This window comes from Carassius carassius, chromosome 23 (assembly GCF_963082965.1).
Source record: "Carassius carassius chromosome 23, fCarCar2.1, whole genome shotgun sequence".
NCBI lineage: Eukaryota > Metazoa > Chordata > Actinopteri > Cypriniformes > Cyprinidae > Carassius > Carassius carassius.
Genome location: NC_081777.1, coordinates 3,362,583 through 3,387,456, shown reverse-complemented (window position 1 = coordinate 3,387,456; position 24,874 = coordinate 3,362,583). Strand labels below are relative to the sequence as shown.

The 24,874-nt window shown below is 35.5% G+C and overlaps 1 protein-coding gene across 2 annotated transcripts; it reads left to right on the top strand.

Moving 5' to 3' along the window:
* Positions 1-288: 288 nt before the first annotated feature.
* On the top strand, positions 289-14,957 carry LOC132101849 (homeobox protein BarH-like 2). Of its 2 annotated transcripts, none has more exons than XM_059507066.1 (4): positions 289-673; positions 8,585-8,882; positions 13,315-13,399; positions 13,872-14,957. In XM_059507066.1, exons 1-4 carry the CDS (start codon positions 487-489, stop codon positions 14,139-14,141), a joined length of 840 nt encoding a protein of 279 aa, XP_059363049.1. In that variant the 5' UTR covers positions 289-486; the 3' UTR covers positions 14,142-14,957. The 2 variants fall into 2 exon arrangements, with proteins under 2 accessions (XP_059363049.1, XP_059363048.1); XM_059507065.1 differs by having other exon boundaries at positions 8,582-8,882.
* The last annotated feature ends 9,917 nt before the right edge of the window (positions 14,958-24,874 follow it).

Below are 24,874 nucleotides of genomic sequence, written 5' to 3'. Positions count from 1 at the left end.
GAAACAATTAAACTATCACAACAGTAGCCTATAGAAGAAGAAGAAGAAGAAAAAGAAGAAGAGATGCGTACTTCATACTTCAGTTAACACATGAACCGTAATTCAGTGTCATGGATCATGGACATATATAAAAAAAAGAAGAAGAAAAAAAACACACACACACGGAGAGACCCGGTTCATTGTTCTTCTGTACAGTGAGAGAGAGAGAGAGAGAGGGAGAGAGAGGGTGATTGACGTGAAGTGTGTCTGCTGTTGCACACACAGTGCAGTAGTGACAGGAGAGTTGGTTTATATAGCGGTGACTCAGAGCGCAGCGCGCACTCGCTGCATGAATGAGCGCGCGGGAGACACCGAGCACAGCTGCAAGAGCACACAGAGCCGATCAGATGAGATGTCGATTTAGATCACTATCTTACGTTAAAAGTGTTACACTACTTTGAAGAAGGCGATTATCAGAAGTTTTGTGGTGAACGTCATCTGGACACTATGCACTGTCAAGCCGAGCTGAGAGTCGCGAGCAGCGCGCAGCTGAAAGCCGCCAGAAGACGATACAAGACTTTCATGATCGACGAGATCCTCTCCAAGGAAACTTGTGATTACTTCGAGAAACTTTCTCTTTACTCGGTTTGCCCCTCTTTAATCGTCAGACCCAAACCTCTGCATTCATGCTCGGGTAAGTGACATAAACACTTTCTATTTCATCGTATTATTATTTTTCATTTCTTTCCGAAATGTTTTCAAATTTTGAATGCACGGTGATATCCTCACTTAAACTTTCTTTACTTTCCTTTTATCTTTTTATTTCTCTGCCCTCATATCTATATAAAAAATTAAATTGCACTGCAAAACTTTCAACTCACCAAAACCGATGCATTTACCTTTTTTGCCCGTTTTATTGTAATTACTAATTAAGAAAATAAAGGTGAAAATATAGCCATAGTATGAGAAGAAATTGCACAAATTATTAAACCTATTTAACGATGAAAGCATTGTTTATAATGAGCATGCGACATTATTTTATAAAAAAGCTATGAAAAAATGTTTTTTTTTACACAGAAATAAAATAGTCACGTTGTTGTTGTTTTTTCTTTTCATTTTATTTTATGCATTTGTACAATTTGCACAGTTTTAAAGAATGCTTGCTCCGAAACTGTGTAGCACCTATTTTTGCTTCTCATAGTATGTTCATATTAGTAGCTTAATGCAGTATTTTTTAAAACTAATAATAAACGAAACTAGTAATTGAATTTATATTGTGTTTCCAAATTCTGTATAGGTTACAGAACGGCCAGGAAAGCGGTATAGTTAAGAGTCTACATTATATTTCTAAGTTCAGTAGGCTATTTGAAGCAACTGCTAGGAAATCGATATCGGTATTTTCCCCTAAATTAAACAATTCGTCATGCTAAATATAACAAGCGATATTGTATTATACCCATAGATGTTAAAACTACTCCAGCTCTCTTTACGCACTCGATAAAGTGCGCTTTATCAAGTTCCGATTCATATTCCAATTTAAAAGTTAAAATAGTAGAAAAATATCAGTATTTAAGTTCAAAACCTGTTTGAAGGTCGTGGGTTAAATTGTGGAGTAGACTCTGTATATGTGATGAAGTCGTTTACTCTCATAAACATAAAAGATTATAGTAGCTACAGCTGAAAGTAGTATGGCTTTTTACAATATAATCAAAATATGTATATATATATATATATATATATATATATATATATATATATATATATATATATATATATATATATATATATATAAAGAATGTGATAGATTTACTTAAGATACCCGATTTGCACATCTTGTCTTGTATTACATTTACAGTAGCGTTGTCTGATTGGTGGTTGTTGTAAATCAATTCATTCATCTGCCCCAAATTTTTATATTTTATTTTATATTATTATTATTTCCACCATATATATATATATATATATATATATATATATATATATATGACAGTTGAATGGGTAATAGTTGAACTCCACAGACAGACATCGCTTTGAAATATCATCACTTCTCCCTGATGATTTATCATGGCACAATGAGATGAGACTCATCATATTTCATCTTTAAACGTTTTAGCCTACCATGTTTTGACCGTTTTTGCCTCAGTGACCTCAGGGTATTGGTGTGCGCACATTCTCCAAACTGCATTTGTTTCATTCATTTAAACTGTCACATTTATAATGAGTCGGGTATCTGTGGTAAAATAATGACATCTTCTCCTCTTACTCGCCCCAAGGAACACAAACTCTTGGAAGCCACAGGACATTTATCTATTTACAGAACTGTTGCCACACTCTTGACTATGCAACATAGGATGCAGTCAGGTATGACATCCTGAAGCAACAGGTGCAGTGTCATTCCAGCATAATGAGGAGCATTGTGTGAAGTTCACAAGACGTTGCAAAATGTTCCTGGCATGCCATTAATCCAGGTTGTAATGCATCAGGGACGCATTAAAAAAAAAAAAAAAAGGTTTGACCCTCAAGATCATGATTGCATCATGGTAGTGTTGGTAGCAGCACCTGTGTAATTAGGTTTAAGGGATTGATTAAGCACATTTGTGAATTCTCACAGCAACTGTGACCCATCCAAAGGTTTAGCAAGGTCTTAACTCTCTGGTTTCGTATGTGATTTCCCAAACAGCACCCCGCAGATCAAATATTATTGCAGTTGTCATTTAAAACTCACTGTTCCTTATACTCGTTGCACATAAATGTTCCCCATATTAACACTGGACATGTATGCTGGCAGTTATTCATACCAGGCCCACCAATGCAGGCCATTTTATTTTCTTTACTGTAGTTATACAACCAAATAAAATCTGGTCCTGTAAAACTAAGTGCTGTATGTTTGCAAGCTTTTCATGTCAGAATGACTGATCGCACAGCAAATCTCATTTTGCATTGATGGATAGTTTTAGGTACATATTGATCTTGTTTCACAACACGAAACCATCAAGAGATTTTTCCTTCATTTCACAACCAGGCGTCTCCAGATCATATTAAAATGATGCTCAAAAAAACAATACTGCAGATTTGATACTTTTTTGAAACCTTTTGAAATAAAAGTTAATTGACATTATTTCCCCATGAAGAATCTTTAACATCCATGGCATCTTTCAAATGCACAAAACGTTTTGACTGAATGCAACCAAAAACAATTTTTATTTTTTTTTTGATAGCATCACTGTGAAAACTCCTCTTGGATACTGGGTACTAATTACATGCAGAGGTTAATTTAGTAAACAAATTTATCTAAAGTAATTTAGCATCTGTGTTGGGGTGCAAAATTCCAAACTATAGTCCAGAAAAGTGCAAAGTATCCGTATATTGTATATTGTATATACAATACATAGTATATTGACAGAGAGCATCTTCACTCCCTCATACCTGCTTTGCAATTTGTGAAATCAGAGACCTATCCTCTAAACGGAACGGGATCATGATAAAAATAGCTTTAACAGGTCACTCGCTTTCGACAACCCAGAAAACACAGACGTACATGTGTAAGCGCGACAAAACATGCATGCAGATGTATACATACGTAGTATTAGCTCATAAACATGTATGCCAGAATAGGCAGGCACATTTACGCAAACATGCTTCCTTCTGTTTGTTCATCCAGCTGTGAGATACAAGGCAGTGTGAGAGTTTTGGAAGGCCGGGGCGGGGGATAGAATATCCAGCCCAAATATCAGAATGCTGCACACACTGTGTCTTTTCAAGTCGGAGGGGTGTGAGATATTCTATATGCCAGCACATCAATGGATGATACTGCTTAATATAGAATGTAGCTGGCATTTAGACTGGCACTTACTGAAAGGCCATTGGCCCTGGAATCTCCCACATTGAGAGAGTATCTGTCTCCTGTAAACTCTGTCACCACTAGGAGCCGCTGTCAGACACAGCAAAATACAACACAAAGAGTCTACAGGCAATTATTCAAAAATGATACGAATAATACGTATTGAAATGCATATTTTTCTACCTTATTTTCTCACATAATTTCTGCTTACAAACTTTAACATGACTGAATTCAACCTTGACTTCTCATTAAACAAGTTTGTTCCCTTGACTAGCCTACTGAATCTAAATATTCGGTTACAGCAGTCACTGACAGGCAAAATCATCTTTAAATGTAAGATTAGCCTATGTGAAATTTAAACATATTAAATGCATCCTCTAATATTACAGAGCCTACTTGCACACACCTTTCATATCCGTTTAACATTGTGTTTTAAAGCGGCACAACTGGGTTGTGTCTGTAGGGAGTGTTTAACACGGCAAATATAATCATCTTATACAGTTAGATCGATGCAAGCCTTGTTCCCGAATGTCCAAAGTAAAGTAAAGATGCAGTAGGCTTATTTAATAACTTCTGCAAACACAATCAGTCTCGAGTCACGATGAAAGCATCATCATGCAAACAACAATATTTAGCATAGGCTACATGTCTATCGCCTATAACAACTGCAAAGCGTCAAATGTGTAAACAATAGGATTTATGAGATAAACTCAATAAACAGATTATGAAGCGCACATGCCAGACGTCGCTACTCGCATCTCATAGCAATTGGCCGCCGCCCGGCGTTTTTTCGCTCGTTATTTACATAATGTTAAACATTTCTCAACTTTTGGATGCTTCACTGTAAAGTCCACAATTCACTGTAAGCACAAAGCTCAACATAGAAATTAGGCCAATTGAAAAAACCAGCTCTATTGAGTGAACAAATCCGGCACTACTTTCATCTTGTATTAGTCCGCTGACTCGCGCTCTTTTTTTTTTTAATAATGGAACTGACACAGTCTTTCATCATTTCATCTTTACTGAAAACGATCCTCGGAGACGTCAGTATCACTATCATATACAGTAGTAGTATAACAATAATAATTTAGCTGCTTTGCCAATTGTTTTGAATTCGTAATGGATTGTTTTGTTTTTTTCTTGGCGGAAGCTTTAAGGTTACACAGATACGATTCTTAATAAAAAACTCAAATCAATATTTAATTTCCTTTTTTTATTGTTTGAGTAGCAGTGTAACAGGAAGTAAAAACAATGCAAAATAACCCTTCAGGACCCCTCAACTTTTTGCCTTTTTTTATTATTTTGAATGTTTATCCTACTGGCGTTGACAAAGGTGAGGCCTAGCACTTAAGAGTTTCTCCTGAGAGGGACGCACAGCATAATAGCAGGTTTTGATATTTCGTTTGGAGACATGTCTCTCGTCATAACTCGGGAAAGGCTTTTAGGAACATTTTTGAAAGGAGGAGATACAGATACAATCATAGATAGTGCAATCTCCTCTGACAGCATGCTGAAAAACAACCTAATAGGAGGATGAGTTTCCTTTAGAGGAGCAAATGATTGAGAGACAACCGTCCACACCTTGCCTTTTACATTGATCCACTGCAGACAATAAAAGCGGATGTCTTTCAGATGAGAACCAATTATGTTCACACACACACACATAAACAAAACACACAATTATAGATGCATTTTGTCACAATTGTCAGACCTCACCCATGATGCAACCCGGAGGGTGTGGCTACAGACATTTATGGAAACCTATTATCTGGGTATTATGGATATCTGTTGTGAGATCTTAGCTGTATTCCCTTTGGGAAATTATGGAAGCCAAATAATTCACAGGGTACTGTTTCGTGTCTAAACATTTAAAAGTAATACAATGCACTGCTTACTGTTTTCCAGAGCTTAACGCTGTTTTACAGTCCGAAGGGAAGTTGTTAGATGCCTGGAAGACAAAACAGTCAAACAGAGCCAAATATATAAAGCTATCAGCTGCATTATCAATATGCTTGAGCAAATTCAGCTCAAAATCTGGCTTGCAGCAAGGAAGATTTGGAAAAATAAACTCTTTCCATTCACTTGCAGAGGCTGAGCTCCACCGTATGTATTTTTGTATTATGTATTAACTTGCTGGAGAGGTTTAATAGATATTGAGAGATAAAAACTCAAACGAGTGATGAAGCATTAAATCTGTCACCACTTGGCCCAACCAAAACACAGTGTACCGTGTTACTGAGAGTTCAAATGCACATCAAGTGCCAAATGAAATCATCCCTCTGGAATCCAATCATTCAAGGAAAATAAGACAGGACTGAAAGAGCGCAATCAAGAGCTTAACGTTTGCTACTGTTTTCTGGCCATCGGTCGGCAAAAGCACGAAGAAGAAAAACTGTTTGACTTATTCAAGTAAGTTCGTTAATTAACAGGGATCTAGGATACAATTAAGAAGCTTACCGATTGTCTTTATAACTGTCTAAATGTGGATCAGAGACATAGGTCTAACAGGTTAATGATGCATTTGCTGCAAATGTGAGAAAAGCAGATGTTCCAGAGTTTTAAAGCCTTTCCATTTCATGAAAAAGAAAAGGTAATAAAAATGATATAATTCATAAAATAATTATACAGAACATGATGGCACAGTGTCAGGAGACCGCATAGATTAAAACTGATTGATAGACATTACAATCAGATTGTTGGGATGGATTTTTAAGAAAGAAAAGCGAGGGCAAGAAAGAAAGACAGAGAGATGAGCCAGAAGGGATGTCGTGCCTGAACGTGTTGCATTGATAGCAATGAGATCATCCTGCCTTACATGTGAGTGTGAGTGCATACATGTTTGTGCATTATGTGTGTGGAGAACTTCTGCTTTCACTACTCTGTCCTGTCTCTCCACTATATGTTGCACTTAACAATTTTTTTTTTTTTTTTTTTTTTTACTTCAAGTATATATATGTCATTACAGGGCTCCCAATTCCTAATTGCATTATCATCCATTCATAAAATAGTTAACGTTGCCTATCAGGAGCGCTTTTATCTGCATAAAAACCCAAGCGGCAAAGACTTTTGAATAGCATACTTAATGAAATGTACATGTTTTTGATGTTTTGCCACCAGATTTACAATTAAAATACGACAGAGATTTCATAAGGATGAATATCATTTTTATTTCAGTAAATAAAAGGCAACAATTCAAGTATTTAAGAGAGAAATTGCCCCCAGTATTTGCAGTAAACTACTCCAAACAAAAACACAAACGTTAATGTTTTTATATTTAATCAACTTCTGATGATTATGTTTCCCTCGGGCCATATTCAATAAGGAAATATTTTCTTATTATAAAATATAAGGCTTTGTCACAGTCATTTATTTATTTTTATCTGCAAGCAATCAAACGATTAGATAAGACATCCCAAGCATTTACCGGGATTAAATAAGATTGCAACCAATTTGCCTATGAAATGGACATGACATCATGTATTAATTTCACCAAACGCACATTCATTCTCACCTCACTCAGTAAATCTCAGGATCACTTTCTTTGCTTGACGACACATCTCCTGGAGGTATGATATGCTGGCTGAAGTGACCTCTCTCTGCTCAGACGGGCCTTGTGTTGCATTTTATGGACTCTGGCGTCTCGCTGATGTCTGAAAATAAAAAAGAGAGAGAGTTAGAAATATTACAACTGTAAGGGAGATGGTACAGATGCTCCAGCTAAAAATTATTACCCAGAGTGCATTGAGTCGCTGACAGCGTGTATCATAGAAGAGTCATTATCCTCCCCGAGTTCAGAGTAAAACAGCGGTTACATCACCAGAGCCGACCTCTGGATCACACGGGCCAGAACTCTTAACACTTACCTACACTATCAGTGAAGGTGGGCCGACAGCATCACACGCTTTGAGTTCGCTCGGACGTGACTGCTGTTAAAACTCCAGCTCACTTTAGCTGCTTGTAAACTAGATTTTACAGCCATGTACGATGTGTAATAGGCCTGATAAGAGCAGAACTGTTCCTACAAATACACAACATTATTGATTCATTAATGATTTCCGTTATTTAATAACACTTATTAAGTGTATTTGTATTATGAATGGAGTTAGTTAGATATTGAAAGATTACAAATAAAAAAGTTTTTTTTTTTTTGCATAAGGTACAATAATCAATCTTACAAAATGATACCAGTAACATTAATAATAATAATAATATATATATATTTTTTTTTGTATAAATCGGATATTTTTCTGAGCAGATCATGAAATATATATATATATATATATATATATATATATATATATATATTATAAATACAATTAAAGTTAAATATATTTTAAATTAAAATGGAACACACTAAAATGGTTTTAGAAAATGAAAGAATACAAATGAAAACGAATTTATTAAATGTATTAAATAAAATTTTGTCATAATGTGCAATGATGAATTGATCTGATTCCAAATTGGCAGTAGATAATGAAAGTTCCCAAAGAAACATGTTTTGGAATTTTTCACAGTGTGAAACGACGAATCTTGCAGAATGCAATCATTAACATTTAAAAAAGGAAATAGGAATTTGCTTTTATGTTCACTTTAAGAAAGCAGAGCAATTATGCTGTAAATATTGAATTGAACTGATAAGAGCAGAACGGCTCTTCACAATGCACAGCATACTGATTCATTAATGATTTCTGCCAACAAACATGATCAATATTTGAATTCTATCAATAGTAACCAGACCATTATGCTGCCTGTTTGCTCCAGCAGGCTCGTCTCCTCTGAGATCGTACCCTCTCTTGTCTGTGATCACACACCAGCCGCCCAGCAGCCTCCCGCAGGTCTCTCAGCCGTCTCCTCACCTGACCCTTCTGTCACCCCAGCACCCGCTCACCTCCGAGCCCACGGCCAGCGAGACGCCCGTCAGCATCAGCAGCGAATCAGAGACAGAGCACAGCACCCCGCGGCTGAAGAAACCCCGCCGCAGCCGCACCATCTTCACCGAGCTGCAGCTGCTGGGCCTGGAGAAGAAGTTCCAGAAACAGAAATATCTCTCCACTCCAGACAGGTCAGTGGTTGATGAGGAAGCCTCGCACTGCTGGGATTGCTCAGTTGAAGCTTTACGCCTGATTTGACATTTTTAAGGCCAGCATCTATCCCTCATAAATGGTTATTGAAAAACTGGAAATATGTTATTTGTATGAAATTATTAATTTGTTTACTTATGAATGCAAAAATTGTATAAACAAATATTTCATTTGCAACCCAACTTAAAGACATAATTATAATACTTTGATTAATTTATTATTATTATTATTATTATTTGTAATAATTATCATTATATATTTTAAATGGAACATTAAATATTTATAGTGGAATATATGACATTGAAATTATGAGGATTTTGTGCTATTCTAGGTTCATTTTTATTTAATTAAAAAAAATATGAAAAAAAAAGAAAAACAAATCCATTTGCAGCCCCACAAAAAAATAATTTAATATTTATTATTGATCATTATTAGCTACTTATCTAATATTTGTATTTCTGGGTATTTATTGGAACATAACACATTGGCATTAGATAATGACAGATTATAAAGAAAAAAAGTTGTTGAATTGGCTATAATGTGCAGTGATGAATATTGTACAGAAACCCCCCAAAAATATATAAAAAATGATATATATATATATATATTCATTGTGGGGGAAAATTATTCTTGGACTGATTGGAATATAAAATGCAATAATGAATCTTGCGCAATGAAACCATTAACATTAAAATGCGTTGATTTTAAGAAAGCAGAGTAATTATAAAATACTATAAAAGAAAATAATTCATATAAATTCATATAAATCCCGAAACAAACACATTAAGCAAATCACTGTTAGCCAAACTATTACACGGCTCAGTGTTGTATTTAAGACGACAGTAACATTTTAGCCGTGCTTTGAATTGCAAAAGCCTTTAAAAGAAACACTACCCCATTCAAGACAACAGGGACACAGGCCAAGAACAGCAAACAAAAATTATTACATTGATTTCATGCCAATCATTTAAAGCACACGCAGGTGTATTTAAAAAACTTTGGGCCTTTGTACAATGAGATGAGGTAATCTACCTGTCGTAGGTCTTCTCTCACGGGACAGTTTTTGGCCATAACACATTTTCCATTTCATTTCTGGCTCTGCGTTTAGATTTGGCCGGAGTGGATGTGTTTCCATTATGGCCCAAAGTGTGCATTTGAGTAAAATCAATTCTGTCCCACCTACAATGATTCTGAGCATGTCTGCCACACACACACACACACACACACACACACACACACACACACACACATATTCTCTGAGTAGTTGGTCAGACACAGCTTAAGGACAGATCCTGTCCTCCAGCAGCAGAGGAGCTGTCAGAGATAATTGTCTGAAAACTGTCAGCACCACCAGACATGCAAAGCACAGAAAAACACCACCACAAGACTTTCTCTCAAATACTCAACCAACTCTTTTTTTTCTATAATTTTGTGTGTGTGTGTGTGTGTGTGTCAAAAATAACTCTCTTTAATTTTCTTAAAACAAGAAAGATGCTGCGTCTGACTCAAGTGACTTTGTGTGTGCATTTAAATTAAAAACACATTTATAAATATAGATAAATATTGAAATGTATTTTCATATTTATTTATGGCCAATAGCTGTTTTGGTAATCAATGTATATGTAAACCTAAATTTTCCCCCTTGTCTTAACAATAATAATAATATAATAATAATAATAATTTTTATATTTTTTTTATTGTTTTATTTTCTCCTAGATAGAAATATATATATATATATATATATATATATATATATATATATATATATATATATATATTACCAGTATGTTATCCATAATTTAAAGTAACTTTCTCAGTAATTGCACACCTAAACTTGACACAAGCTTGGCCTGAAAGCAGCCTGTTTTGTTGGTTCCAGTCGGGGTCAGTCTGTTGAGGTTTTGGCTGAAGGCTGCTGAGTTCATAGCAAGGTCATGATTACGCTCTCTCTATCACTCTGTCACACTCATCACGGCCTGCAGCTCCGGCTCAGGAATCAGTTAATTAATTCATGGCTGAATGAGAAACAAGCGAGGGAAATTCCTCATCTCCTGGCAGGTTTGAGGAATGGGCCTCAGGTTGGTCTTCTATCAATCTCAAAGACGACCTGAAGGTGTTGTGCTGTTTTTGGCTTGTCCGCCTATAGGCCGCACACTCAGAACATGAAAGCAATGAAAAACATGTCGCAATATGGAGAGTAATGATTTATATCGTGACGTTTTAATGGTTTTGATGAGGCAGAGATGATTATAATCATCTTCATCACCATTATGAATAAATGTCAGAACCCAAACTGAGCTTAAATTAGGCTTATAGTTGCAAGGAACGTGCCGACGGTGGAATGCAGTGTGTGTGTGTGTGTGTGTGTGGTTTCTCTCTGAAGAATAATAAGCACAAACACATAGGTGCTTTTCTTACCGCCAATTACTGTAGAGAAAGCAGCCACAAATGATAGACAGCTAGATGGTTTTGTTTAAAAAAATAAAAAAATAAAACAATATGTTCCTCACCACTTGTAGTCATATGTTTTGCTTAGTTCTGTCAAATGATTAATTGCATCCAAAATAAAAGTTTGCATACTTTTACATATGTGTGTGTACTGTGTATATATATTATGTATATATAAATAAACGCATGCATGTATATATTTAAGAAAAATATGTTACATTTATATATTAAATATATTTAAATATAATATAAATTATATGAATGTAAACATATACACATAAATACATGTAAATATTTTCAAAATGTATGCTGCATGTGTGTGTTTATATATACATAATAAATATACACAGTACACACACATATTATGTAAACAAAAGCTTTTATTTTGGATGCGATTAATCATTTGATAGAACCATAATTCAGCATGATATGACTCTTAGGAAATAAACAAATACATATTTAATGTTATATATATATATATATATATATAAATATATAATTATTTTATTTTGTGAGACTGGCATGAGAGAGGCACACTATAATACAATTTAATACAGAGTAAGACAATAGATATTTGATGCAGCTGCCCAATTAAAAAGAAAAACAAAAATAAAACTCTTGTCTCGTACACTACTTGGAAGAAAAGAGAGGAAAATGAGATAATGGACAGATAAAGAGGAGGAGACGGGAAAGACCAAAGTCAAGGGCTTTTGAGAGCAAGTGTTAATCTGCTCATTTCCAGAAGATCAGTGCACCTCACAGTCACACGACTCTCGGAGAGGCCCGAGTGAGGAGGTGCGTAATCCTGCTTGGCTGCTCTGAGCCACTTTGAAAGTAGACGGAGCAGAAATCTGTGCACTTTTTTGATATCTGTCTCTCTCTCGCCCTCAAATCCCATCTCACATGTCCTCTCTTTGCCTATCATGTTACAGCAGACCAATAGCTTCATTAGTCATGCGCTGTCTGCCGAAGTGCCCCGAAACGAACCTCTGTTGCCTTCAGGCGAGTCAGGAGCTCCATGACTGGATTATCTTATCCTGTAGAGATAAAGCGGGATGGCATTCCACGGGAGGTCTGCAGTTACATTCGGCCTGGGAAGACTCTTCAGTTCACAGCTTGGCAAACTCGTTGGATATGTCATGCCAGCTTTGGGAAATTTTGCAGTGATTAGATATACATCTGCACACTTGATGGCCACCCACTGGCTTTTAATGCGTAAGACAACAGGTGACTTTGGGATCTCGGTCAATTACTTCCAGTTCTGAAGTTTGCTGCCATTCTCGCAGTTAGTCTTGTGTCTTGAGGTTGGGTTTTCTTCGGGTCAGAACACCATTCGTAGAGTTACTGCTGCCTACAGCTTTATAACAGTCATGGATCTTCAGAAGTGTCTGATTTGGGATAGCCCCCACAAATGTGTGTGTATATATATATATATATATATATATATATATATATATATATATATATATATATATATATAATTTTCTATTTTATCTTATTTTAAATTAAATTTTAATCTTTTTAGCTACACATTCAATAATAATAAATAATAATAATAATAATAAAAAAAACATAAACAACATATCAAACAAAGCCATTTACAATGTCCCCCCATATTCTAATTCTTTGAATCATTTTCATTTTAGGCAGTAACTATCAAATAAATATAGTGCTCCTTGCGTAAGGTGCTTAGAAAACCTAGATTCACAATTTCATTTAATAAAGGTGACACAATAAGAACAATACAGTCCTCTAAAATTAAACATATACTTCTAAGGTACATAAATATATATTTCCCCACATTTTGGCTAAACAACTCAGTTTTGAAAATTTGACCTGCAATTATGCATTACAATTCTCCCTCCTTAGGAGGCTCATAAGGATTTGGAACAGAATTCTAACCTTTCATTTGTGTTTGATTTATGCACTTTTCTGAACTCGTGCTTTTATTGTACATGTGTGCAGATTGGACCTGGCTCAGACACTGGGACTCACACAGCTCCAGGTGAAGACATGGTACCAGAACAGACGCATGAAATGGAAGAAAATGGTGAGTCAGAAGAGCCCGCTCAAGGCTAACACCGCAAGGACTGTCTACCTTGCGAGCTTAGTTCGTTAAAATACTCTCGTCTTGTATCAATAAAACATCTGTGTTGAAAATCCACCAAAGCTTTTTGTGTGGAAATGGAAACTTGATGGAAAAATGAGACATATCATTAAAAATCCATTAGACAGTTTTGAGCTGCCCTCCTCAGCACTAAATACAATCAGTGCGTGTAACAGCGAAGAACCCGGGCTGCTGGTTGTGCGAGTGATGATTTAAAGGACAGTGCTGGTCTACGTCAGCACGATCAACCTCTCAAGCAGGAACAAAAGATCAACAGAACGTTCACCTCTGAGATAAACGGCACAAACGGCCAGCCCATATGGCTATATATCTTCCCTTAATCACTGCAAAAACCATCCTCACCTTTGACTAGGCCAACATTTTTCACAGCTCATGTGTGTTCATGTTTCTCTAGGTGCTAAAAGGAGGACACGAGGCTCCTACCAAGCCCAAAGGCCGACCTAAGAAGAACTCCATCCCAACCACAGAGGAGATCGAGGCCCAGGAACGGCTGGCGGCCAAAATAGTGGAGGAGGAGAGGCTACGAGCCGGAGCGGAAGATGAGGTCTTCCAATCCCAACCTCAAGATCTCAGTACGTCCGCTACATCCGATTCCATCTGTCCAGAAACCCTGGCGCAAGAACAGGCCCCTCCATCTCCATCAGAAGCAATGACGACCAGCTAAACGCAGCCGTGCTGACGCACAACCAAAGACAGCTACTGAAAGACTTTGACGCTCTCTGGACTTGAGAAGTTGAATGGCTTCCCAAGCCTGATTTTGAGTTGACGGTGGCCTCCCAAATGTGGTACTTGCAAAAATGTGTGAATGTCATTGCAAAACAACAAAACATCCAACCAAGTGGCTTGTATAACCAAAACCGATAGAATAAGCACACTTCTCGATGAAACTTTGTTTTGGTATACAACTGGACACGTATAAGTATTCGGACGCATTCTGGTTGTCAGACTGTGGATCATGTTCATACCTAGCTAACAAAAATACGTTCTAACAATGTTTTAATAATGTTCCCATTAAGTTATGCAAACATTATTTCTCAATGTTCTCTGAACGTTTTTTTTTTTTTTTTATTATTTTTTAACATGTCCTTGATTGATTGAATGTTAAGAGAACAATACATTTTATCATTCAGCAGACATTTTGGGAATTTTACTTTTGAATGTTCTCTGAACATTCTGAAAAAAGTAGTAACATTTAAAAAAAAAAATTAAATAAAATGTCAGACAATGTCCAACTAAAACGTTTCAGAAAACAGTTCCATGAACAACATATAGATGTTATGTTCTACCATTTCAAGAGCATTATTAATGGGATAATTCACCCAAAAATGTTAACTTCTTTTTTCACTGACTCATTATCATGTCGTTCCAAACCTGTATGTGTTTCTCTCTTCTGCTGAACAAAGAATAGCCTATTTTAAAGAACTTTAATAACCATTGACTTTCATAGTATTATTTCTCTTTCATACTATGGAGGTCAATGCATTTTTTGGCCTTTCATTTACACAACAACAGTTTAGAGGGCCTGAAAAAAACATACAAAAATACAAACACGTGAATTTTTTAAAATATCAATTTTAGTGTATTACATGTTTAGTCTATAGGTATATGTACACATACGCACAGTTTATAAAGTGACATCGCCAACTACTGGTCTGGTATGTATATAAACAGTATTTTTAGTTGTTTCACGGATACAAATGAACAGAGATCTTTTCGATAATGTTGTCATCTGTATGCAATACTTTTCAAAAACACAAAGCAAAAAGGTTTCAGTTTTAGTTCATCGTTGTCATGTAAACATACCCTCATACAGGTTTAGAAGACTTTGAGGTTGAGTAAATGATGACAGAATTTTGGGTGAATTATCCTGTAAAAGACTAGATAACTTTAAACAAATATTCAATTAACATTACCGGAAGAACATTGAGAAAGTTCCCTGTTAGCTGGAGCGTTCACCTGTGGACCTGTGTGACATAAAGTCACTAAAAATTTAATTGAACCCATTTGCAGATTTGATCTAATGCAGGCATTTTAGATTATGCCTAAGTGTCTAGTTACTTTCCACTATATATGGTGATGCAGTGATCTACATTGCTTTAAATGTTTCGGTCACACAGCTGCCTCTCTGAAATGTATTTTATAAAAACTTCAAGCCATTTATATGCTGCCAGATACGCCAAGGTATAAAACCGAATCACACAGACTGACTTTCTGCAGTACAGCACGTTCTATATGGACAAACAGTACGTTTTTTCTGGGTACGTTCCTCTTTTTGCCTGTAAATATTACCTGTTTAATTGCGCCTGTAGTTTACGGGGCACCTGTGTACTGTTGCTTGGGATTCTGCGCCAAAACACATATATCTGAGAAGCTAAAGTGCCCTTTGAGGTGTTTTTTTCCCATTTTTTTACACATCCATGAAGCTGCTGCCATTAAAAGTTAATAGGATGGGTTAGTATGAATACCAGTGTAAACATGTACAGAGTTCTGGATTTCGCATGAGAAAATGTTGCTCTTTTTAAAGCAGGATTGTCCAGTTTGGGTAAAGATTAGCTTTATCCATTCAACATCTCAATGGATAAAGAATTTGTCAGCTTAGTATAGAAAAAGAACATCAATTTTGAGAAAACATTAAAGGTAGTATTGATTTAAGTAAACCTTCCAAAGTGCCCTCTCTCTGCCAAACGACAATGTGTTTTCTCTGTTCCTGTTTGCAGAGAAAAATTGTTTCTTTTGTTCATTTTATGCGTGGCATGCTTCGACTTCGTTGTATTTCAACCGAATCCTTTCTTCAAATCACTTTTGTGTGTGTGTATATAACCTTTGCACGGCCGTTTAGCGCTATTCTTTGAGGCTGAAACACATGATATATGAACTCCCAGATGGATCATGCTAGCTATTGTATGTTTCGTCCCATTTCATTCCCTTTGAATGAAAAAAACGTTGAACCCTTTTCCCCCACTGTGGAGCGGCGCAGTATGACACCACTAAGTGCATGCTGGTTTTATTACTGTAAGAAAAACCACTTAATCTGTCAGGGATGCAAAGCAATTAATAAATCAAACTCGCACTAGTAAAACCTGCAAAAAAAACAAAAATCTGCAGGACATGTCGAAGCCCGCGGGAGCTCTGCACATGCCTACAGCTGACTGACGGCCCACAAATACATCATCACAGCCTCCTCTATTCTGCATGTCATAAGCTCCGTTTCCAACCGTTGTTGCCTTTTGCGAAGATTTTTTTGTATAGTTGTTTTTTTCTTTCTTTTTTTTTGGCTAACAACAAATATTGCAAATATATTCCTTCTTTGATATAAAAAAAACACTATTTTTCTGGTGTACATACTGAATTTTATCGGGTGAGTAGTTATTTTGTATTCTTTTGTTTTTTTTAGGAGAGGACTATATAGGTAGATATTTGACGAGCATCTCTGTTTCACCCAAACATTCTGTAATTTTTATTGTATGTGTGTGTGTTTGCATATTTAATAACAATTAATAAAGAAGCCATTAATTTTGGAGGTCCGATATCATGATTTTAGTTTACTTTGCAACAGTTTTCAACTAAAATTGATAACAAAAGTAAAATAAATAAATAAATAAATACAAAGAAATGGCAAGTAACACACTAAAATAAATGTTAAAATTTCAAATTGAAAGACTAAAATAGTATTACTACACAAAAAAATAAATAAAAATGATAGATATGATAGATATGTATATATTCTAAATTGTTTCCGTGCTCAGATTTTTATTCGATAGAATTTCCCAGAATGCAACACAAAAGCCATCGCCATACTCACTACATTCACTTACCAGAAATGTTGTCAGTTTGCTATATTGCATTCATAATGGTCATACAAGAGGGACATGTTTATCCTGTCAACTTTTAACATTTTTAGATACATGTATTTAGGTTCTATGATTAAATAAAATATTAAAAGAGTTCAGACAAGTTACATTTTTGTCATCATTTGTTCATCATCATCATGATGTTGCAGACTCATAAGTCTTCACAAATTTTTAAGTTTTAATATTCTCTCATCATTTTTGTTCAACCTATAAAAGCCTACATAATCAACAAACATCAAACATGGCAAACAGAAGCTCAAATGTGCATGTTTGATGCACAAGAACCACTGAGGTTTGCAAGTCAAACACAACGGAGTGTTCATTTGTTATATCTGACGTGCTTCAAGTATGATATTTCTTAACAGCACTGTATTTTTCAACATTTAGCAGTTATATTTTTATGTACAAACTTACAATTGTATTGCAGGTATTAAGACATCAGCGTTGACGTTTTATGGATCAAGACCCATGCTAGTGAACAAATGCATTTATTCACATGTGAAACTAGGGAGCAAAGTGAGACAAAAAAGACAGTGAAAAGAGTCTTGCTGTAGACACTGCTTTAGGCAAAAAGTCTGTGAAAACGTGCTTAGCCTTTTTATTGCGTAGAGTCAGTTTCATGATAACAAAAAAGTCAAGAAAAGTGTAATGTACTTTGGTTGTGCCATGAAAAGTGGTAGTGTTTATTGTAATCTATTAGACGATTTGTATTTCAACTTAATAAGCAAAAGCACCAATATAAAGCATAGTGATTATTTGTCATATTTGTATCTTTTTATAGCATTCATTTCTTTATACAGTTCGTTCTTAAATAAACATGTATGTCTTTTAAAGGCTTATCATTCACTCCACACTTCCTTCATGTTGTCCTGTCGTGTACCTCGCTCCTCAATGACCCGCTCAAACAGGTTTGTACCGTGAAGTGCATTTTTTTTCTAGTTTGCAGCACACACTGATGAGAGCAAGGCAGTCACCTTGGGCTGTGTGTGTGTGTGTGTGTGTGTGTTTCTGAGTGTGTGTGTGATGTAAAGGGTCAGGGTTAAAGGTAGCTTTAAACCCGAGGCAGAAGATTACGGCTGACAGGAAGTTGCAGTGGAAATGTTGATGATTGAAGTGTCACTGATTATCACTGTTCAGCCTGAAGTTATCGGGTCGTGCACCACAGTTTGCAGTAGGTGATATGGGTTACAGTAAAGTTCCATTTGTTAAAATTATTTTACTACATAAGTCACCAAAAACTAACAATTCTAGCATTTTTTTATTTCAGTTAAGGGTAATTTCTACATTTACTAATGCCTTCTTAAAATCAAAAGTTGTTATTTAATGTATCTAAAAATGAACACTTGCACAATTGCGCTAATACTTGCAATATTAATAAGTAGGGCTTGGCGATATATCTAACGATATGATCATGCGCATCTAGTCAGTAAATCTGGTTCCCTGATTACCGCTAAATCTCCATCACCTGCTTTCAAATGGAGCAGCATTTAATAGACAGAGCAATAGATCACTTACAAGCTACGCAATATTGGGTTCAGTATTTATTGCAGAAGAATTGCCTTCGATAATGAATGCGATATTGCGTAGCTTGTCATTGATCTATTGCTCTGTCTAATAAATGCCGCTCCATTTGAAAGCAGGTGATGGCAATTTAGCGGTAATCAGGGAACCAGATTTACTGATCATATCGTTAGATATATTGCCCAGCCCTATCAATAAGCAGTGTAAATATTTTGCTCATTGTTAGTTAATGCATTAACTGATGTTAACTCATGGGAACTTTTTGTAAGGTGTTACCGCAAAAGGTGTCTATGATATTTATTAATGGCTTATAACGACTTTATAAATGTTTTAGAAAAGCCTCTAACAGCAAATATTCATATCTGTTTTGAAGTCTATGACAAAATAACCACATATGAATGTATATATAAAATATATCTAATGTATGTACTGTAATATGTATAATTTGAATTTAAAATGTAATATAAAGTGTTTAGTATGATTAAATACTGGATTAACTGCATTGTCAATTCCAGCATTTACTAAAAACATTATTAAAATCAAAAGTTGCATCTGTTAATATTATTTAATGGACCTGAGAAAACATAAACATTAACTCCACCGGTATAGATCTACTATGGGTTATTTTATATGGTATTTGTGGAGCAGCAGTAAGTCTTAAACTCACAGCATGCGTTCATCGTCTCTTAAAGTGACCGCACCTAATTTAGCTACTGGCTGCTGTAATGTTAATCCAAGAAAATGAAAATGAAAATCACTCACTGCTTTTGACTGAATTACTTAGTTTTAACAGTCAAACCAAAAAGTATTCAGACACCAGATATATTTTTTGATATATATAGCAAAACTGTAATAATGTGAGAAATGTTGAAGGTGTCTGAATAAATGTAGGTTTTATTGTATATTTCATTTTTACATTGAAGACTATCCAGTGCTATTTTACATATAATTATTTGGTTTCTGTACCTTGACACCTACAAACTTGAAAAAAAATTAAACATTGTGTAAATAGCACAAATAAATAAAAATAATTTAACATACAAATTAAACCATTTCAAACAGGGCCCCTGGTACAACCCTCAACGGGTCCCCGCTGACCCCAGCTACGGCCCTGCTCACGCCTGTTTCACACATACTCCGTCTGCAGTGCGTATGCAGGCCGTGTGCGTTACGTATGTGGTGCAGCACGGACTCGATGTGCTTTTACACAGGACACGTTTGCAGTTCGCTACTTGGTACGTAAATGATGGCTGCACTGCTGCAGACGCAACTGGAACGCAACTGGTATCCGTTAACATGGGTGTGTAAAAAAATATGCAACGCATACGCACTGCAGACGGAGTATGTTTGAAACAGGCATAAGGTTGTTTGCCCCTTGTGCAATGTGGAATTAGTTTACAGCTTTTTCAACCACTTTGTGATGCATTTTGGAAACTGGAGATGAGTCCCTTTTCTAATGCACCACCTAGCTTCTCTTGGGTAACACACATTTCTGAATTCCGTCGGCAGAATTCGAAAGAGCCATTTTAATCTAGATTAGTCTAGATTAATCTAGATTAATTTCAAGATCACAGTGAGATAAATCTAGATTTAAAAAAATTATATATGCCCACCTCTAGTTAAAAGTAAATATTAATCTCTGCTTTAGCTTTAATGACTTTCTTTAAACATAATTCTCTGTGTGTAACTGGGCTGCTGGCAATACATATAATTTTTTTTTTTTTTTTTTTTTTTTTTTTTTTACAAGTGTCTTTACTGTATGCAGTCCATATCATATTGTGCAAAAATCATTAATGGCTTTCCAATGACTCATATTTTGTCAGTTTTCATCTATGCCAGTAATTTTCTTATCTAGATAAAATACCTTGTAGACTCTCTGAAGATTTATTTTAGTCACTTAATTCAAAGTCATATTTCATTCAAATGTCTTAGCCAACAGCTCAGCATCAGGGCAAACCCTCATATTATTTTAATTTTAATTAAGTTTTATGTAGAAACCTTTTTTTTATTAAAGTTTTAGTAATTTTGTTGTGTGCTTATTGTTTATTTTATTTCAGGTAGCATATATATATATATATATATATATATATATATATATATATATATATATATATGCTTAAATATACATGTATAGTTTTTTTGTCTGTGCAAAGTGATTAGTGATTTATGAATGAACATGTAAGTATAGCTGTCACATACAGCTTGGTCTGCTACGTCTCTTTTGGCATGGCAGGTCACAGCAGGCATGTTGAATTCTGGGTAATCGGTGTGTGGTATGGTCAGGTTATGGAAATAGCCCGCAGGTATTTTGCTCTAATCGGAGAGGCAATCATTTGGTCTCCTGACCCCCAGGTTCACAGTCAGGTCAGTAGAGTCTGGTATCTCGAGCGACGTCATCATTGCCCCCACCTCCAGACATCTGTCACATCACACTCATCCATCCCAACCTTCACCTGTCAGCTTAGCTCGTGTCCTAGCCATTAGCTTACTGCTACGAAAAAAGAAAAAAAAAACATCCGTGTGCTTGCCTTATCTGTGCTGTGACGGGGAGGTGATCTGTACATACCAAGAGAAGAAACCACAACCTGTCCAGAGGAAAGGATCCACCCTTCCAGCATACGAACAATGACCCCGTTGTCTTCACCTGCGGAGGAAAACCTGTTATTATCAAGGGCATGTACATAAACTAACAGCGAACACACTGTGCTGTATCTATAATTCATCATGATGAGTTCCATCACGCTGACAGAGAGCGCTTCAAGTGTTTTTAAAGCCATGCTGGAACCTTATGTTATGTACACAAGAAATACAAACATTCAGTGAAGTGCTTTCAAATGCACCAGAAACTAGTTTCATCTGAAAACGGCTCATGCAATATTCAAAACCTAAGCTTTAGTAAATAGTAATACATTTAAGAATGAAAATATAATTTTTAAAACATAATTTTCCCAATTGATTAATCACAATACATTCATTGTTTTGTATTACAATCAGTGTTGGGTGTAATGCAATATATGCATGATCGATAACAGTAATTCATTTACTTAAAATAAAAGTAAAGTAAGGGATTACTTTCAAATTTTCTGTAATTTAATTCCAGTTACTTTTGATGTAATTGCATTTAATACTGTATATACTATAGAACAAATCTATATTAAACAACAGCAGATTTAATACTAAAGTTTATCATCTAATTTTAAAATGTATTTGTGTTTTAATGCTCCTTTTAAAGTACTTTGGTGAGAATAATTGATGCAATTTATATTATTATTTAAAAAAAAAAAAAAAAAAAAAAAAAAAAACGGTTTCATGTGTATAGCTGTTGTCTAACTGGTTTAGGTTGACAGAAAGTAATTAGTAATGCAATTATTTTTTAGAGAGAGTAATTAGTACAGTAATCGGATTACACTGTTGAAGATGTTAGTTTTCTCATATGTTTGTTTAAATAACGCAAATGCGGCATAACATTTCAGGAACAGAAATCTGAACATGTAATTAACAGTCTATAAATTATAAAATACTGTCAACTACCAACTACCATGTTTTTTAAGATTAAAATGTTGCATAAAATCAGGTGAATTATACATCAGTAAAACTTTCACAATATAGATAGGAATAAATCTGTAACATTTGGAGTGAGTTCTATACTGAAGAGAAAAAAAACTGCCTTTAAATATATTTATGATAATTTAAATCTATAAATAAACACTTAAATGTGTATCTAGGATATTTTCTTTCCATTAGTCTGAAAATAAAAGCATGTTATAAAAGCAAATATCTCAAATAATGCAGTAGTTTTGCCTTTAGTATCTTGCTTTAAATATGTAAAATATTACACATAATATGTTTAACAATGCAAACTCTTCACTAAATCAGATATTTGAGACTTGTTCTGTGGAAACTCACTGGCACAATGCTAGGGTGCTGTGAGCGGTTGTCTGTCCAATGCTATGCGGTTGCTAAGTTGTCTTCGCTATGTCACAGTTACTGCAATGGAATGCTAAACAGTGCCTTAGCAACCACTAATAACTAAATATTATTACAGGTAAAGTACCTGACAACAGGTGGCAATATAAATCATGTCTACAGGTGTCATTGTTTTTGTTTTTTTTTGTTTTTGTTTTCAGCCAGAGGAAATCGCATGCTTTAAACTGTGGCCCTAAATGTCATCATTACACAGAAATTTATATATTTATTATTATTATTATTACTTTCATTATGTGCTTTAATGGTTTTAATACACATATATATATATATATATATATATATGTATGTGTGTGTGTGACCTCAGGTTGATATTTAATATTGGAAAAATCATCTGTGGAGGCCGAGCTATGAGTTTAATAGACTCTACATTTTCTCAGTCCATTTACCAATCAGCTGCATCTAAAGCCTATTAATCTTTGTCATCTCACACCTAATTAATGGCCGTTAATGCTGTTCCCTGCGGACAGCTGCCTGGTGTTATTTCAAATACTTGCAAATGTATTTACAGTAGTGATTAGCCTTCAGCAGTCCACCTTCGCTCACTCATGCTAATACACCGGTCAACAATCTGTCCAGCGTCTGCGAGATGGCGCTGCCGCTACACACACATATTAAACACCCTGCCATACACACACATAAGGTGGGCCACAAACTGAAACATCCACACACTCTCCTGCTTGCCTCTTTTGAGGCTTTTGAGGGAATGTCCATGCTGGCTTATGACCTCAAGAGTTTGACTTGTAGACCATCTATAAGAAACACATCTGTTTTATATCCAGTTACGTCCACATTTATACAGTACACTGTAAATAAAGAAACGTTTACTGGAGTGCATTTTGGAATAAAATGCTATTTCAGTCTTTCCACTTCAAAACTTCATGAGTATGAATTTTACTAGAAGTTTCTGAGTGAATTATTATTATTTGGATCATCGCAAAACGTAAACTACATTGTCTGCCAATTCTAATCTACTAGATGTGATTATAATGCATGACAATATTAAGATATTATAAACATTCGCATCATGATTTCACTATTTGCCATTTACTCTTAACAAGCACTATAGAAAAAATTATAATAAAAAATAAATAAATAAATTATTATATATAAAAAAATATATATTTATATGTATATAATTATATTATATATATTATACACGCATAAGTCAATGCCAATATATATATATATATATATATATATATATATATATGTAATATACAACCAACAGCATCCTGCCTGTGGTTGATGAAAAAAGCAAATCATCTGGGTTTTGAACAACTGGAGAGTGAGTAAATGATGACAGAATGTTCATTTTTGGGTGAACGATCTCTCTGCCATCCCAAAACTTCAACCCTTGTCCCTGAGAGAGATGAGTCAGACATGGCACAGATAGCGTGGAGTCTGCGGGACATGTGATCTGCCCGTTCTGCTGCCCAAACACTCCATTAAGACTGTGATGGGGACGGACAGACAGTGAAGATGGAAAGGCACGGCGCAGCGGTCACTGTCACCCAGCTGGCCGAGCTATAAGTCATCACCGGGCACAGCTGCACGCAGACTCTCCCAGAAGCCACCAGCACAGCCAGCTCTGCTCAGGGCTTCGTGTTGTGTTTTCCCTCAACATGATCTAAGGCTCCGTTAAAGCCTGAGCCAAAAAAGACTTTCATGCACATTCTTTGCATTGGAATCCATGCATAAGTCAATGCCAATTGAAAAGTGCAGGCCCATTCGGTGCTGTGTTTGAACTGGGAGCGTTCTTTTCTTCTACAGGGAGTTTTGTGCCAGACCTCAACTGTTGGTTTCCTATAATGATAAAAACAACTCTTAATGCACTTCATGAAACATTCGCTACAAGCTTGTAATCCACATTTTACACCGCTGCTTGGATTTATAAGTGAAGCTGCTTTCAGAGCCAAGGAAACATCAGTGACTGCCACGCTGCAGACTGTGTAATGCAGGATCAACGGCCTTTGGAAATTGCTGTGCAATTACGTATTTGTTGACAGGCCTTAGTAAAAACGAATGTGTCTTATTGAAA